The sequence below is a fragment of the Protopterus annectens genome, chromosome 6.part0, assembly GCF_019279795.1.
Source record: "Protopterus annectens isolate FY-2018-M chromosome 6.part0, PAN1.0, whole genome shotgun sequence".
Lineage (NCBI taxonomy): Eukaryota > Metazoa > Chordata > Ceratodontiformes > Protopteridae > Protopterus > Protopterus annectens.
Window position 1 is genome coordinate 1,469,166,768 of NC_056737.1, and position 19,570 is coordinate 1,469,186,337.

A 19,570-nucleotide genomic window follows, 5' to 3' on the forward strand; every position below is an offset into this window, starting at 1 on the left:
AATTATATTATATCTTGGTGGGGGAATTTCACAATCTTTAATAGTTTTATTCACATTTGTTCCTGTTTTATTGTTGATCCTTCATCAAGTCCAAAGTATTTATAAACTCCCTCTTACTCAATTTCTTTTATATCACATTCTTGTCCTAAAATGATGTTTTCCTGACATTGCAGTTTTCCTGCTTTAAAGGTTGCTTTTGCAAATTTATCAAGACAAAATGACATTCTTATATCATCTGAACATTTTTGACAACTTGCAGTTGTGCTTTCCGTTCCCCATCTGATGAGCTATACAGTTTTAAATCATCAAATAAGAGAAGATGAGAAGTCGTTACACTTTGTTGTTTTCCAAGAGCCAAATTATTGCCATGGCCTAAGCTGTTAAGTAGGCAGCTTAATGGGTTAAAGGCAAGGCAGAACTGCAGCGGTGACAGAGAGTCACCCTGTAATAGCCCCCTTTGAATTTTTATCCCTGGCATAATAATTTGTCCTTTATCATGGCTTACTTAGGTTCATAGGTTCATAGGTAGGTATTAGGCTATCGGCCCAAGGTCCTACGTAAGCCTAGCCAACATGTTTTCCTGGCTTACGCCACCCTAGAAAGATATTTTCCTGTGCCACTGTTGAGCAGAGACACAGAAGTGATCCCCGGGGTTTATTTCCTATTTCCCATCCACTCATCAAGATTCTTCTTGAAGAGTGCTAATGAAGAACTTTGCTTGACATAGATGGGTAGCCTGTTCCAGAATATGGGAAGTCTATCTGGGACAGAAATCTATCCCTCCAGCATGTCCTGTTTATTGTGGTGACATGGTTTAGGTCCCTAGAACGTGTAGCTCGAAGGGATTGGGATTTCTTTAGTTGTAGCATGTCCAACAGTTCTGGGTTTGACATAGCTTTATATGTTAGGCAGAGATCACCTCGGAGTAAGCGATATGCTATGGAGTAAACGGTCTGCCACTGTTTCATGGCCACTGTAATGTAGCTGATCAGTGTAGGATGTATCTTATACATTTTTAAGCACTCTTTTATCCAAGAATATGGGATACTATCAAATGCTTTTTTGTAGTCAATCCATGCCATACTTAGCTTCTTCATCTTTTTACAGTTCTCCACTATGACTTTATTCAACAACAAATGATCCTTTGTTCCATATGACTTTCTTTTACTGCCCTTTTGTTCTATTGCCATAATTGAGTTTTCTTCTAAATGACTATAAACTCTGTCAGCATCAATTCCTATTTATAGTTTATACGTCATCGGAAGACAAGTTATTGGTCTATAACTTTTAGGGTAGCTTGCAGGTTCACTCTTAAGTAGGAGCATTGTTTTTCCTGTAGTTAACCAGGTTGGTGTCTGTTCAGAGTGTGCATATAAATAATTCTTACTCATGGCTAAATCTTCGTGCAAAGATGTTAATACTTTCAGCCAAAAAGTAGGTACTGCATCTGGGCTGGGGTTTTGCAGTTAGAGGCTTTTCTTAACTCTGTTTCAATCTCTCTGGCTGTTACTTCATCCCATTTCATATCCTGTATCTCTGAACATCTTATTCTTTTTGACTTCTTCTACCCATTTAGCATCTTTGTTATATTCCACAGGATCTTCATAGATACGTCTCCAAAATGTATCTATTTCTTCTTTTTTTTTTTTTTAGCGGTCTTTCAATTCGTTTTAACTTATTTCCCAATTCACTATAAAACTTTTTGGATCATCAATAAATTCCTTATTTTGGGGTTTATATTATAAGCACAAAAAGATTAAACCGCAAACGCTCACATGAGTGAAAATACCGGTAATTGAACTTGTTGTTGTGGGGGGCTGCGCCCCCCCACCCCCATCCCTCACTAACTATATATTCTAACTCTGAGATCATACTACAGTGAGGAAAGGGCAAATATCCCACTCCTCACTGTAACACAACCCCACAATCACACTTTCAGTTCCCGGCATTTTTGCTCATGTGAGCATTCGCGGTTTAGTCTTTTTGTGCTTATAATATAGACCCCTTATTTTGTACCTTTTCTTTATATTTATTTTCATTTCTTCTAAGTCTTTCTGCTTGTGCTGAAATGTTTAGTTTGTTATTTGCTATAGTGCATGATAGATCCTGGTCTATTCTAATTCTGCCTTTCTAGTAAAGTTTCTGCAATTACACAGGAGAACCCTGAAAGCATTACTAGTTTTCCTTCCTCTTTCTTTTTTTTTAACTGTCTTTGTAATATTTGATCTCGTGTACCTATGTTTCCTCTTATTGTAATACTGTACAGTTTGCCAGTTTGTCCTCCTTCATTCCTTTAGTTTATAAATCATCTATACACCTCAGTCTAAAACTTCCAATGTATTCATGTAACTCAGTCGTCACAATATTCAGAACGTATCCTGATTTCATTATCTTTCACCATGTAATGTACATTATGTATCTACATGTTTGATTTTCTAGTTTAAAAAAATCATACTAGTAATATAAGAATCCATAACTGATATAGGTGCACTCAATTGCTGAAGGTACACACAAAAACAAAGAAGACAGAGCGAGATGTGGTGCAATATGATATGAAAAGTGTCCACAACATTGTCAGTGGTGCGGCCTGTAGCACACTTACATTTAAAGGTTGGAAAGATCAAAAGGTTATCTACTCTATTCCCACAATAGATGCTTGGATTCCTTTTCCATCTAGCACTGTGATATCATGTATGGTGGTAGTTTACTTCTGAGGTGAATAAGATGGTAAACTGACATTCCAATCTCTGAGATGGCGATAGCTGTCAGATGGATAATGAACATCACTCATAACTGATTAAAAACAAAACAGAAAGGGAATGTTTGGCTTTATCTCAATCACGTCATACAAGAAAAATAACTTTTACGTCCTGATATACAAATCTCAACATATTTCTACAGTAAAAATATGTGTTCTGGCACCATTCTTATGTCTAATTAATGTGAATATTGCTTTGGGTTTCCTGGGAAAACAAGCCATTGGCCTAGTAAGAATAATGTTGTTGATAAAAGTAAATAAATAAAATCTGATCTTTAAGGACAGGACAAGTAGGACATTTCAGCATGAAAAGCAGATGGTCTTTGCTAAAAGTCCGGGAAGCATCAGAAATGATAAATAAACATGTATTTAATGGATACTTTAGGGGCAATAGAGTCCCCTTCTTGAGAGAATAGTGAAGCATGAAAGAAGCGAATGGTTTAAACATGCATAGGGTACACAGGGCAGATGTTGCTGGGATGCAGGAAGAAACTACAGACCCATCAGTCTGACAAGTCTAATATATAAAGCTATGGAATGAACTATCATGGAAATGAAGAACAAAGACATTGGCAAACTGCAGACACTGATCCCATCCTAGTTTGTCTTTATTAAGGGAATATCTTGCCAACTCTACCTGTTAGAATTCTTCAAGAAGTTAGCCATGGTTATGGATGAGGGGTAAATTATGCATACTGCTTACCTTGATCGAGCCAAGGCATTTGATATAATACCCCACTCAGGTATTGTTGACAAACTTTCAGAACTAGGCATACATCCCTAGAAAAATAACTTTCTTGGGTGGCATAAGCCAGGGAACCTTGTTGGCTAGGCTTACATTGGCCCTTGGGCCGATAGCCTAGTACCTACCTATGAACCTATGAACCTATGAACATAACTTGCTGTATTGCTGGCTGTCTCACAGATAGGACCAAAGAAGTCAGGATTACAGAGACCGGACAGGTCAGAGCCACAGTCAGAGCTCCATGTTGGATCCATTCCTGTTTGGCATCTACTTCTCAGAACTCAAGGCTAATGTCAAAGACCTCTGGCTCACCAAGTTTGCAGATTTCTGTAAATTGGGAGTTATGATATATTACCCCATGACACCAACATCCTATAAGAGAGTCTAACACAGACAAATGACTGGTACAAAGCCATGGAATAAAGCTCAACATGAATAAATACATTATAATGCCCTTTGGGAAATCATCCACTCAAGCTAATTACTCCATTGATAAAACACCCCTAAGGGTTGACCAAGTTGTTAGGAATCTGTGAATATATGTAGATATTAATCTGGCCTTTGACCAACACATAATCAAGATAGTAAGAAAATCATTCTATGTCACCCAACACATGACCAGGTGTATGGCATCCTGGTCCAGGGAAGTTATAGCACAACTCTTCTCAGCCCTTATCAGATACATTATTGAATATGATGCCCCTTTTACTATGTACTTAATCAGACACTTGCAACAGCTGGAATGTTCACAAAGGCTTCTTACCAAGAGAATCCAGAGGATAAATACCCTGTCCTACACAGACTGCCTTATGGCCCTATCTATGTCCTCAGTCTCAAACAGGTTACTAAGACGCAGTCAATGCCTGGCATGTAAGGCATCCTCAAATCCAGCTCTGATAAATATCTGGCATAAAAACAAAACACCACCAGAATAACCAGAACCAAGGACCTGATCTTTACCTGCAAAATAAATAGAATATGCTGGAGGGACTGATATGTGTCTTAGAAGATTTCTGTGCTATGGAATAAGCCATTGTTTTGAAATAGTGTTCATCCCTGATCCTTTTCAAATAAAACCTTGATCATTGGATGGTAAGTTGCACATTCACCCTTAGTCTGGGCCTTATGTCTCTGATGGGCAGTAAGCAAATTAATCCCAAACTTATATACCACCATAACCTTTAGCTAACTCCTTACTAACATACCCTACTATATATACACACACACACACACACACACACACACACACACACACACACACACACACACACACACACACACACACACACACACACATATATATATATATATATATATATATATATATATATATATATATATATATATGTATATATACATACATATACATACCTAACCCTGAGCAACGGCCAGAATGATACTGCAGTAGAAGCAGAAAATGATTGACTTAAACAATTGGCTAAGTTTCTGGTGTCATTCTAAGTGGATCCAGTGTCTTTCTGCTTGGGATGACATGATCGACAGACCTCGATGCTTTGCCAGGATGGCCTGCATTGGTCACCCCTGGGTTTCCGGATACTGGCTAAGGCTTTTGCCAACCCTATACTTTTTTAGGTGATGTTCCAAAGACCAAATTACCACAATAACAGCTATAAATAAATGCAATCTGAGGGTCATGCTGCTCAATGCTAGAAGTCTAAATCTCAAGATAACTCATGGACCACTGACATCATTGCATAATGTCAGACACTACACTTTCATACCAAAAATACCCTGCTGCAGTAACTCATTTTTTAAGCACCCAGTTAGTAAGCAGCTCTATAAGTCATATATGCAGGGTTCCTTAACTTCTACTTTATTGATTTATTTATTCATTTTTCAAAGACATATGTAAAATGACCTCCTGGTGTAAGCGGTGGCACTGAGAGCTAACAATATGGTTTCACATGCTCAGTTTGATTTTTTAAAGGTCTTTAAGGCACAAAATGAAGACCATCCCTGGTGTCTAGTGTGCATCCACAATGTGGCAAAAGTTATTAGTCTGCGGGAGAGCAGAGAAATGACAGCCCCTCACAAACACAGGCACATTTCATGCATACACAGACACACGCACACGCACACACACACACACACACACACACACACACACACACACACACACACACACACACACACACACACACACACACACACACACACACACACACACACACACACACACACACACACACACACACACACACACACACAAATACACACACATGCATGCGCATGCGCACACACATATGCACAGACATGCAGCGACACACATGCACATATGGAAACACTCCACAAAAGGACCTGTCTGCCAAACTCCCAAGCACTTGCCTTTAATGCAATGGCTGAACATGAGCTTTGGCTCATGTTAATTAATACATGTGGCCAAAGTACCTTCAGCAACAGAGTAATACTTTGAATAACTCAACTGCATGAATGCCTTACTGTAGACATTTCCAGAGATACCACATGGCTATTTAGCACAGGCTGCTACAATGGGTCTGTCTTAGTTCACCAAAATGCTATTTCAGTGAACTCCTTGACATTGACTGCACTTCAGCAAAAATTGTTTCAGCGATTCGCTGAATTTACCAAGGGCAAAGAATTAGCTGGCCTACTACTCAACTTTGCCCTCTTCTCCACTGTTGTGTGATTTTGGAAGTTTATATATATATATATATATATATATATATATATATATATATATATATATATATATATATATATATATATATATATATATATATATATATATATATATATATATATATATATATACAGTTAGGGGGGAAGCCCCCCAATTGGGTGGGTTTGATTTACTTACATCTCAGTCCATTGTGCTGCAGGACAAGTATTTACTTGCCTTTGGTAAATTCAGCGAATTGCTGAAACAATTTTCGTTGAAGTGCAGTCGATATTTAGGTGTTCACTGAAACTGCATTCAGTGAACTAATATAGACACCCGTCAATGGTATGCCTCAGTAGCATGTAACATGTCCTCCTGGGGAACTCAGTACAGTGCTGTACGTCTACACGCTAAAGCACCATGGTATAACTTTCCCTTGAAACGGAAATAGGTACTGCACCTCATGGTAATGTTTCTGAATCTGGCCAATATGGAAGCATGAAACGCTGATGTCATTATTCTTTACTGGATATAGCAGTCTACTTCCTCAGATTTTAGTATTACTGAATTCCACACAAAAATAAAATTAGAAAGGAAATTGACTCAGTGTGTTCATCATAGTATTACAAATTTGTTCTTTTTCAACATTTTCATTTTTAATATTTGTGGTTAATTGTGTTTGGTAGTTGGATTGTATTTTTAAAGAGATATTCAGTTTTCTATAATAAAGCAATACAATATTAAATTCAATTCATGTTCATTATTTTAAATCATTCAGTGTTTTTTTTTCCAAGAGGAATTTGCTGCTATGTTACTTTCATATCAAGAGGCAGTCATGCTTTTAATTCATTTTCAGAAAATAATGCAAGCATAATACTATTAAAAATGTCTTTGCAACATTTAGTTACAGCTAATGCAAACTCTTACCCTTTCACAGGATGAATGACAAGACCGTGTGGCTTATCAATTGCATGAATAATTGATGTTTTCAATGACCCATCAAGTCTTGCAACATTTATCTGTGTTTCATCATATTCTGAACTTATCCAGTATAAATTTTTTGATATCCAGTCAACAGCAAGTCCTTGACCAAGAAGGATTTCTGAAATAAAGGAAAGCAGTTTATGAAATATTGTGATCAGCACAAAATATCTAGTTGCATTCATTTTATTATTGATAACAAAACAGAAAAAAAATTTTGGATCAGTGCCGAAAAGAAGAAAAATAAATGGATTACTTAATATAATTTTGGTTCTCGTATAAATAACTAATAGTTTTTAGCTTACAGTAAAATACACTATAGAAGAAACAATTAGGTATCCTAACCAATGATGTGTACATTTCAAATGTTCACTGTCAAGTCTACAGGAGATAAAATCCTGCCACTGAAACAGTACAATTTAGGTTTAATGCAACAAGGTGAGTATGTCTCAGAGAAGCAACCTCTGAGGCTGATCTTGTCCTTGTGACATGTTATGCACAGACACCTGTCTTTGCAGCCAAGGTTTCATTTTAATGTCATGGTATGTTAGAAACAGAAAAGTTTAGATAGCAAACCCAACTCTGTGTCATAGAGGAAAAAAGCCCATGTGATGGCAACGATGTCTTGAGATCGAGTAGTGGTTCCAGAACTTGTAAATGTTGACCATGTAGGATGGGAGTAAGTGGCTTCAGATAGCTCATCCATCCTGCGGTATGGAGGTGGTTCTGACTTGCAACTTATATGACTCCTAATTGGAACACTAGCCTAGGTGTTGTACTGAAGTAACATGTCCCTTTGGAAAATGTACTGCAATTGTGCAGATGCTTGGATTAGAGTACTCAGTCCATGGATGTAGATTCCTCATAGTGCCAGCACACATTAGAGCTCTCAGAACTGCCAAATGGGAAGGAGGTGTTCCACTATTGGATAGAAGCTGCCCTATAGGACCAGGAAACTGGCATACCCCTAAATTTCCAGACTCTTTTCTGGGGGGGGGGTGCATGAAGCAATGGAGCAACTTGGGCAGCAACAAACAGTCTCTAGGGCTCTCAGCTTATTTGGGAATGCCCGCTTCCTGCCCTCATGCAAGTGATAGGTCAACTGGATGCAGGTTGAGAAACAATCATGGGAATGCCTGTGGAGAGTAAAAAATAGATAAATACAAATATACATGCATACATAAAAAGAAAGAAAGAAAAGTTTAAGTGGCTGCCACTGTCACCTCATACATGTACTTTTACATTCCAGTTACTGAACTTTCTTGCACTTTAATGCCTTTACTTGGGAACTGAAAAAAAGCAGATCTAATGATTAGTTAATTTTATTTACCTAATTTTTATTTATTCATTATCCAGAAAACCCCACTAGCACACTTGCTTCTTTTTACCATGAACTCACTGCACCACATTGTTAAGTGATTTGCTGAGAGATACACAGTAGGCAAACAGAGACCTACAAACATCAAATTCAGAACTAAATAATGAAGCTCATTAACATCTGCAAACATTAATAAACTTCCTACAATTTTCATAAGGGCTTCAGTTAATTAGTAAAGGGCAACTATGTGGTACTAGATATAATGATTGGGTAGACTACATACATCACCAGTCTTCTGCTAATAGTGTATATATTCATATGATTGAACATCAGTTGTTTACTTTTATTTAAAAAATGGTTAAGGACTTTAGATCTGTATATATTATATAAACAATCCACAACTATAAGTGACTAATCAAAGTTGAAGTCATCATGGTCCATTAAGAACAGACAATTCCTGATCATTCGTTTGAAGGATAGGGGTACAGATATCATTTGTTTGCTACTACTGTCACAAAGGAATTATTGTTCAAAGCATAGCCATATGAATTTGCATACATTTACATTATAGCTGCAGTATACAATACACAAGAAGAGGAAGGTAATAAATAGAAGTACTGTGATAATGTCCTTGAGCAATAATGACCTCATGGACACAATAATGAAGTAGGGGTCTGTAGGGAGATAGTTCCCATAGTAGGGTATGCAGGGAAAAGAAACCTTTCACCTAAAAGCTTGATGAAGTCAATGTGTGATTTTAGCTCTGCAGGCTACATGCTGAACTTTGTAGAGCTCAGTTTCAGTTTTTGCATTGTTATGACTCATCTACTCAAGTTCATGTAATGGATAGACATTGTATTTCAGTGAGCAACATACCGCCATGTCAAACACAATGCAGATAAAAGAAATACCTGGACAGTTAATTAGTACAACTCATTTTGACATCACCTAGCCTTAGAGAAACAAATTGTACTAATGAAAAACAAATGAATCACCAGCAATAGAAAAAAAAAAAAACGTTTATTTAATGGATTCCCTAGCACCTTGGTAGCTGACTTCTATGGGATATTAAAAAATAAAATACTAAACTTCATGCATTTTATTCCATATATAGAAATTACTTGAAAGGGCAGTAACAGTTAAAGATAATACAGTAAAATTAAATGTAAACACATTTGAAAAAATACACACTAAACAGCAAAATGTGTTTGAGAGATTTTTTTTAAATAAGTTTCTAACACAATGAGCTTCAGACATCCTTTTAATGGCATAAGGGAAAACTTTACAATAAATATGTCCCAACTCAATAATGGCAGAAGTTCCTGAATATTTACTGTGAAAAACAATATTGGATTCATGGATTTACCACTCATAGTCCCCTATAGTTCTACTGAATACTGTTAATCCAAGACAGAATTCAAACTTCCAAGTGTTAAAGTCTTAAAGTTGAAAAAAAAAATGTTTTAGACTTTTTTAAAGCTCCTTTCATATATCTTTCCATAGGTAAATGGTGGACTCAAGTACGTAAAACTCATAGTACTGCTATTGTAAATTTCGTCAGCATGTACTGCTACCACAGATCAGTAAAATCATTTTTATTTTTAAAGAAAATGTCTATTAATTTAAGATATTTACAATATATACACAAAAAGGAAGAAATTCAACAACACATACTGTTATAGAATGTTAGGAATACATTGAATCATCAAGGTAATCTTCTACAATTAACACATTTTTTATTTATCATTTGTTTACTGGGAAAGTCTGACTAGGACAGAGTCCATTTTCATCAGTGGCTCGAGGAGAAACGCTCCAGCCGTATGTCTTTGGAATGTGGGAGGAAACAGAAGCATCCAGAGGATACCTTCCTGAATGTGTGTAGGACATGCAGATTGCACAAAGAAGGCACTCCAGCCAAGAACTGAACCAGAGATCCTCTTGCTGTTAGGCAACAAGGCTCACCACTGTACCACTGCACTGCCACATTAAGAGTCTTGGTATTTTAATAGCAACATTTCAAGGCTATCCTAACCACAAAAGTCAATGATTTATAGATCTTATTCTGATCAGTTCTTTTTCAATTTTACATAGTATTGTTGTTAAATTTAAAAAGTAAAATTCTTCTGAATTCTGAATCTATACCAAAAATTGTTGTTACAATTGCAGAAGTACCATGAATTATTTAACTGGACTTGAGAGTAAAATAATTTCTGGACAGTAACCTAAATGAATTAAATTGCACAATTATTTTAGAAAACATGTAACTGCAATCATTGCATTTAAAAGCATGAAATGATTTTAACAATGAAGTGACCTCTGAGGCTTATTGTATAGGATTATATGCTCATACATTCTGATAGTTTTGTATAGAAACAGGAATTTCCAGGTAATTTTTCTCTCAACTTCTTAGCCAATAAATATGTACCAGTTACAAAAAAAATGTGATTTTTGTCTAAAAAACTGTATTATGTCCATAGTATTCTTGAGTTTTATTTTAAGTAGACTTTTATCTTGTAACTTGTCAGCCATAACCCAGTCATTTGCCTGGATTGTTGTCTTACTTGAAGATTCTACCCCATAGTCCCTCTCTCTTTTTCTCTCTCTTTAACAGAAATTAAACAATCCGCTTTTCATTTTGGATCTATATTACATGACCAAAGCTTTAGGTAGTCGAATACCTAAAGCTCGATCAATAAAAGTCAAAGTCCCAAAACTGTGAATGGCAGTTTCCACAGAGGGAAACAATTCATTTGGCTATGTGGATTTTGCCCTTTCTGCAATGTGGAGTGATCTCGGAGTTGGTATATTTAGTTGGGGGGTGTGGGTCGTGAAGCCTCCCACTTGATTTGTGTTTTTTTTTTTTTTAGTTGGGACAACGGCATTGTTTCCCTGTGTGGAAACTGCAGTTCACGGTTTTGGGACTTCAGCATTTAGTGATCGAGCTTTAGTTATTCGACTAACTAAAGCTTCGATCATGTAATATAGACCCTTTCATTTTCATTATACTCATCACACTTTGTTGTATTTTATTTCAATCAGAGACTCTGAGGAATTCTCCATTTGGGGTATCAGTTTTTAATTAATGGTCATAACTGAAAGCATTCTTAATGAACAATATGTTGAACCAGTTTTGTCATCACCAAAGTAGTAGGCTTATGACCATCTAAGTATGTGCTTGGCATGCATGAGCTAATCATATTTTACAGAGTTACTGCGAGAAAAGGAAGCAAGAATGAAGACTGTAATAAAATGCATCCTTGCATCTGACAAAGGTATAGGAACATTCATTTGAGGAGATGGTCTAGCAATATCAAAAATAATGCCAGACATGTTTAGAAAACAAGGATGTTTAATTGTAAATCAACATTACATTTATACAACAAAGACATTGAAATACATTGTCTTATGATATTTTTGTTATAATTAATTATTTATTCTTGGAAAGATGATGGATAAATATGTTGTATCAAAGCTCATAAAATCACAGTAATGTTATGTTGCATAAAAAAGTCCTAACCAAGTAAACAGAAAAGAAGTGAAGAGAAATATTATGACCAAAGGGCAAAAACAAAAGAAGGAGGAAAATGGAAAATCCCAGATTTACAGCGGAAAATATAGAGCACTGTTGGAGCAAACCAATGTTGATTAAGAGTCAACGCATGAATGGCTAAAGCTGAACGTAAACCAGAAGATACAAAATGAATAGTAGTAGCTCAAGGCAGTGGGCTACATATATGTTGGTTCTCAAAATGTAGAGAAAAAAAGAAGGCAATATAAATTTTTGTATGTTTTACAGTCCAGAACTAGAAAGCACACAAAAGTTCATTGGGACAGAAGGCATTGAAAAGAAAAAGAAACAATATAAGGATTATGACAAGATGAAAATAAAATTATAAAGCAGGGAATTAAAGTGGTAAGTATAAAAAACTTCTGGAATATACACATTATTCAATATCTGCTGCATGGATAGCTTGATGAGGATAGCATATAGTAAAACAAGAAACACTAATAATGACTGCTCTAGATATTTGATCACACAAACCTTTTCATAAAATCTATAAGTAATGTGATGGATGTAAAAAATGTAGACTTTGCAATATATAACAAGAAAGAAACCAACATCTTATTGCTGGGTGTGCTATACTTATACCTTAGAGTCTGTATACTGAAAGTCATAATAATGTGGGAAGGCTGTTATATTTTAATTTGCGTATATATTGCAATACAAAAGTAGCCGAAAAAGCATTGGAAGCATAAACTTCAAACAATTACTGCAAATAAAGAAGAAGCACTGATTTCCATTTGGATTATCTGGTACCAAGGAATAGAAAAGGAAAAGCAAGAAACCCAGTTACTATTACTGAAGAAAAAAAAAGACAAAAATAACATTAATTCATGGTACAGTTATACCTAGTGGTTAAAGTACTTTGTGTAAAGACAGGCATTGCATTGTAAAATAACATAAAAGCAGAAGTTAAAACAGTATAAAACAAGAAGACCAAGATAGTTCCAACGTAGTATGAGAAGCTGGGCTAATGAGCAACGAATTTCAAAGTATGATTAACTAACAGACAGGCAATTCTAGGTGCATTGTAGCTTTCAAGAAGCATGCTCTTTGTAAAAACTATGACCCTACTAAGAAGGGGGAGGTCCACCAAATGTGACCATAATAAAATTTCAAGATATTTGAAGAAATTAAAAAGGCAGAAAACATAATACATATTTTTTCTATGTAATCAGGCACTGTTTTGTCTACCTAGGCAAAATAACTAGTTATTGCCTGTTATGCATTTATAAAGCATATCTGGTCATTGCTGACTTTATTCATTTAACACTTTTCATTGCTAATCCCAGGCATTTCTGTTCCATTTTTGATTCTTTCAATATATATATTTATACGCATATGCATGTACGTGTGAAGGCAAGAGAAAATATATCATAGAGTTCACAGTTTCATTGGAGGATGGATGCTTTTTAAATGTTTATTGAACATTTTATCTATGTTCATCACAAGATTTGTTCAGGAAAAATAACACTGTTGCAAGCATTTAAAGGTGACTGCATACAGAATTTGAATGCTCACCAAACAATAAATCTTGATTTATTTTTATTTCTTAAATTAGTAAACCACTGATTCATGAATATCTTTCACACTTAACTCTGATTAGCTTAGAGTTAGGCAAATGGGGGTTCAGGTGATCAAATCATTGACCACAGGAAGCAGCTTGTTAACAGTTCAGAACTTTAATCATCTGTGCTGATTGCAAACTTAAATTCAAAGAAAAAATGGAGGATTTTTTAAGGCATCACACTAATGTCATTTGTTTCAATAATTTTGGTAATTACTTTGTGCTTTCTGAAAAAAGAGTATTGACAGAAACTTTGTTAGAAAATATTTCGATAAGAATTAAGTAGTCTACTCAGAAAATAAATACATTTGTTATATTTTGACACATATTGCAAACATATGTTCAGAGAATCATGTTGACATTGAACACCTAAATAAAATCTGTGCCTCCTCCATTTTGCATTTTGTTGGTAACCACAGGAGAAGGATATATGTAACTAAGTGTGACATCTTAGAGGTGTTTTATGTTAATAAAACATCTCACAAGTTCTCACAGAGAATAGTTGTAAGATGTTAATGCTAACAATATACAACAGTAAATACATTTTGTGGGCATTCCTCTTGCTGGGCTGCCTTCCGAAAACTCAAGAGTTTTTTGTGATTGTATTTTTCTTGATTTAAGAGGTGATAATAAAAACAAGCATACAAAAGAAAGAGCTGTAGTGGATGCTCTATATTTAAATGTCACCAACTATTGGAATTAATGAGAATCTTAATATTAAAAGCCTCCTCTAACTACGGGCAGCAGCAATCTAAATTATAGGCTGAACACTTATTTTTATGAACAGGTATCATTTCTCACCATGTTGCTTTATATTAACTGGTTTGGTTTTAATCAGCACTTAGGTTTGCTTAGTGGCTTCTGTAATATACCACTACTCTCATTTAAGTGAATGCACCTGTAAATGTTATTTATTTGTTTGTCTATCTATCTGTCTATCTATCTATCTTGTTATTTATTTATTTTTTTTATATTTTAAGGTAATTCCCCATTTTCTGTTATTAGCACATCTAAAATTTGAAAATTTCAGATTTGCTATCCACCAAGATATCTTAAATACTCAACACTAGCCTGTAGAAAATAGTAAAATAACATCTAATGCTGTACGGTGTCTCATTATCTGCACAACCCTTCAATTGCTCTGGCACTTACAAAAAATTGCAGCCTAATCCACATTTTCTTTTCCCTTTCACTTCACACAAAATGGCTTACTGCCTTCATAGACATGACCTAGGACTTCTACATTCACAACTTCTGCCTTAAATCCTCTATCACAACTACTGCCCATTTTCTATACAACTGCCTGTACTTCGAGAATTTTACACTTTGTTTCACTTTGACCAATTCTAACTTATACCTCAAATCCATGTCTTAATATTCTTACAGTCTACAAGTGACTATACCCCTCATTCCTCACTGCAACTGATTCTTTTTTATCTTATAGTTTCTTCCTTGGAGCCCCTTTACCATGCTCTATGGATATAATTTCTTTATTTAACACATGTTCTTAATAGTAATGATTACCATGGGCTAATTTTCTTTCATTTCTGCTCAAGATCTAATAGGCCAAAATGCATCTATTTGTTTATTCCAGAAGAGTTAATGCACTTTTCACATGACACTACTTACTTTAAACTCTCAGCATTCACTTCATAAAGGCAGGGGCAGTCTTGTCTATGAACACTTAACTATAGTTATAAAATAGCTTGATTTATATGGGATCCCATCAGTAACAAGACAAAACTGATCATCAGGCAAAACCGTGCCATCAGAAATCTCCAACCTTTTTTTTATTTTATCAGCTAGGATTCCTTCTTATTCCTCAGTCATTATTAGCCTTCAGACTAACACATATTTCACACTAAGTGGAACACTGAAATTCTAGAAAACATTCTTAAATAAGGAACAGTAGAAGCATTTCTATAGCAGTAAATCACACTATAATACCCATTGCAGTATTTAGCATATCAAAATGACAGAAAAAAGAACAAGACAGAGACCATCAGTACCCTTCCAAACTCTTTCACAGGGATTTTACACTGTGCCACAACAGAGAAAACCAGTCTATTTGATCCATGTGTTTTATGAGGTTTGGAACAGACCATTTTGTCCTCGGACATATTCAAGTGGGGCTAGATACATAGATTAGCAGGAATTAAGAGAATATAGTAAGGATAGGGTTAAATGGGATGGAGGGATGTTTAGTAGGAAATGAGGTAAGGGTAGGGAGGGGCTTAGACAGTTTTGTCAAGTGTAACTGAGGTAGGAGTCACATTTTTGGGCTGGACTTGCTACTGCATGGTTTGTGTCCATGACGACCTTGGGTTCCTTTAGAGCAGGTATGCCTCAGGTTAATATTTGTAGGAATGGTGGAAGTGGATTATGTGTAACAATTTTTTTTGGGGGGGAGAGTGGTAGTTATGGATGCATGGTTTGAACGTGCTATTGGTGGGCAGGCATATATGAGATTGTTAGTTGTGGTATAGTATTGTTTCAGGGCCTTTCTTAATGTCTCTGGTGAGGTTTTCTTGATTGGCCATTCTACTGTTTCCTTATCTCATTGGTAATGTTCCCCATTTTGTGGATATGGACTCAGTTTTGGCTTTTAGGTCTCCCATTTAGTTTGGGCATCCAGGTCCCTGATTTTTTCATCATCCATATTGTGGTGCTTTGCTTCATCAGTCAGGATAAGGTTTTTCTCTGTCTGCTGTGTTGTGGTGGGTTTTGTAGACATCTGTATTTGTCATTGGTGTTAGAGATCGAGAAGTAGCTATTCCTCTGCTGGGAAGATTCCCAGATAGGATCAGTTGAGTTAGACAGTGTACGTTATAAAGGTAGCACTGCAACACTATTTGGAAGTTTCAGTTTATGGGCAGTTTGCAGGAAGCATTTCACTCTGTAACCTGGTGGACACAAACTTTTAATTTGCTTAGGCAGGCAGGTAGGCTTGCTTTGCGAGGTGCCTGTGAATGATAACTCCTTGCTGCACATGTGCTGTGAGTTGTGAGTTGCTACCAATCATAGGGGAGGGTGCGAGAGGATGCGAGAGAAGGGCTGTTGCTGGGCAGAAACGCGGATCCATTTAGGAATGGTTCTTCGAGTTCTACTTGCACTGTTATTGAGGGCAGCGAGTGTAATGTGCTTCACCCAGCTGTAAAAATTCAGTCTTTTTTCTGCTGCAATGGGCATTAAACTGCTGCTGACTTAAAAAAAAAAAAAAAAAAAAAATCAAGGGGGGGGGGGGACAAGAGGGAAGAACAGCGCAGGGTACTTTGGACTTAGCCATAATCATTAGGTAATGGCATTGCACTAAACAAGGCTCCTGGCATATCTGGGTTAGGTAGATAAAGTAGAGACTGAGATCTTTAAATGCATAGTGGTCATGTTTATTACATTAGCAATTGTTTGCCTCATAAGAGCATTTGGCTTAATGGGAAAGCTAATTAGTTTGAGGGGGCATTCATTTCTGGTACCATGCTACTTCATGACAGAAGTTGATTTAATTTAAATTCCTTAATGTAAGAGAAAATTAAAAGCCTAAAGGTAGTCTTGTTTCCTTTTTCATTGCAAATTGAAATGTACTGGAACTCAAGGATAGGTGGTGCTTTAAAAATAAAATAAACTTTTGCAGTGGTTATTTCCCATAATTTTGCAATTTGACTTAGTCTTACCATTTTACTTTTTGATTGTCATTTTAGTTGTGGGTAAACCATCTTTTTTTTTTTTAATGAATTTGTGTTCATGAAGTAAGTTGTTTGTCCAACTTGTTTGTATAGCTAAGGAGGATTTGTTGAGCTAATAAAACTATGTGCGGAAAGGGATATTTTGCTTTAAGTGAGAGCTATGGTAGAGCAGATAAGTTCATTGTAGACAAGAACGTTATCCCGGGCAGTCTGCTGTATTGGCAAAAGTATGGACTGATTAAATTTTTTCTTTATCCGGTTTATGGATCATTACAGATAAGATTACTTACATGAAGCCACGGTGGTGCAGCGGTAGCATTGTCACCTCACAGCAAGAGGTTCTCCCGTTTGATTCACGGCTGGAGCGCCTTCTGTGTGGAGTCTGCATGTTCTCCCCATGGTCGAGTGGCATTTGAAAGACATGCATGAATGGACGTGCCTTCATTGAAGGTTGGACATTGGGCTGGCACCTCAGCACCATAAAAATCGACTGCCAATCATTAGCAGACCGGAGTTCCGCTGTGGCGACCCCTAACCAGGAAAAGCCGAAAGAAAAACAACACCAACAACAGATAAGATTACTTACATGGTCAGTTGACCACACAAGAGACCTGGCTGTAGAACATTTAAGCATTTTGGGTGGGAAGTACCCTCTTCAGCTACATTACATCACCACTAGTTTGCTTTAGGAGGCACGGATGTCATTTAAGACTATACTACTGGTTAACTTGCTAATATTTTGGTGCCTTAAAATTTTATCGGTTTTCTTGAAAGAGTTGGTTATTTGGCAAAGTAATAGTAAATCGTTACAGCCTGGAGTGTGCAGGGATGACAGTTTCTAACAGCAATGTTAGGGATTTATGCTGATGTAACACAGGTTATTCCTCGGTTTTCAAAGTACAATATTTTAGAAGTCACAAGAGTTAGGGATACAGGTTTCTCTTCGTTCAATTTTGTGAAGGCAAGTGGCTTAACTGTTTTTTCTTTTGCAGATTGCAGAGGTATGAAGCTGGAGTGGGCATTGGCTGGTGACCTGAACGAAGGGGACTTGAAAGAGGATGAAGGCTGCATCAATGGATGTCCCAGTCCCCTTGGGTGGTGTACAATGAGGTCACAGATGAGGGACTGCTGAGTGAGCAACTGTCAATGCCCTGACTGAGGAGGATGTGAAAGGACAGAAGGTGATGAGGGGAACTCGGGTGATGGCTGGAAGGAAGGAGGTCCAATGAGGTCACAGGTGGGAAGAGGTCAGTGCCCTGAAGGAAGCAGAGATGAAAGGTAATGGATTTGCTGGGTGAATATTATGATGGCTTGAGTGGTGTACAATAAGGTCTCAGGTGATCCTACTCTACTCAGTTATTTGTAGATCAAGTTTCAGGAAGCATTGCAGGCATGCGGGTGCATTCGAGATATTTCTGGAGCTGGGTTCTTTGTCATCATCTGGGAAGATAAAAGGCATAAGCAAGGCATACTTGGGTTTCTTTGTAGATGCATGCCAGGTTTCAATTCCATCATAGTTCCATAGGTATCTGAATGAATGAAAAGCTTTAAGGGAGAGGCTGAGTACAAACAGTAGATTAGGGTTGTTAAGTTATGGAGTCCCGCAATTCATTTGGAAGATAGGGTAGGCTGTGGGGGGATGCTGGGTTGAGAGGTGGTAAACAGTATGATGATAAGTTTCTTATTCTGCACTTGGGGGTGTTTTCCAGACTTATGGTTCTAAGGTTTTTTCATAACCTAGCCATATTCAGGTAAGTGAGTTTTCACAATCCAGAGTGTGCAGTGCATGTCGCTTGTTGTTAAAATGGGCTAGGGTGAATGTTGTCCTTGTCCTACAGGCATATAGGTGGAGCCGTAGGGGGAATTTGTATCTCTGTTTTTTTTTTTTTTTTTTTGTAAATGGCTGTACAGTAGGATTGTGGCTGGTTTTAATTTTCTTTGTCTAGTCATCAGTGAGACCTACTTTGTTGGTACAAAAGAGGGATAATTTTAGCTATAAAATAAGACCTTGTTTTATTTTGCAGGGGGTATCTTTTGTACTGTTACTAGAGGAGTTGGGAGGTAATTTTATGGGATCTTTGGTAGGACATTTAATTTTCAGGGGTGCTTTGCATCTGGTAGGGTCTGCATTTTACGCAGTTGATAAATGAGATATGTCTGCGGTGGTATATAATGGTCTTTAAGAGTTTGGTTTATGCGTGTGTGGAGTATTTATAGCCTTTTCTTTTACAGATCATTCTGATTGCAAATTGGGACATGCAGAGTTGGTATTACTTAGGGGACTGAAGAAATGTGGACTTGACAGGGGAGAAAAG

The 19,570-nt window shown here is 36.7% G+C and overlaps 1 protein-coding gene across 1 annotated transcript in view; it reads right to left on the reverse strand.

Moving 5' to 3' along the window:
• Window positions 1-19,570, reverse strand: part of LRP1B (LDL receptor related protein 1B) — a gene marked incomplete at its 5' end in the record, with an annotated part of 5,941,474 nt that overhangs the window by 4,161,529 nt on the left and 1,760,375 nt on the right. The window contains one exon of the mRNA XM_044073672.1: window positions 7,072-7,246. Within this exon, the coding sequence (XP_043929607.1) occupies window positions 7,072-7,246 (175 nt within the window). The remainder of the gene's footprint in view (window positions 1-7,071; window positions 7,247-19,570) is intronic.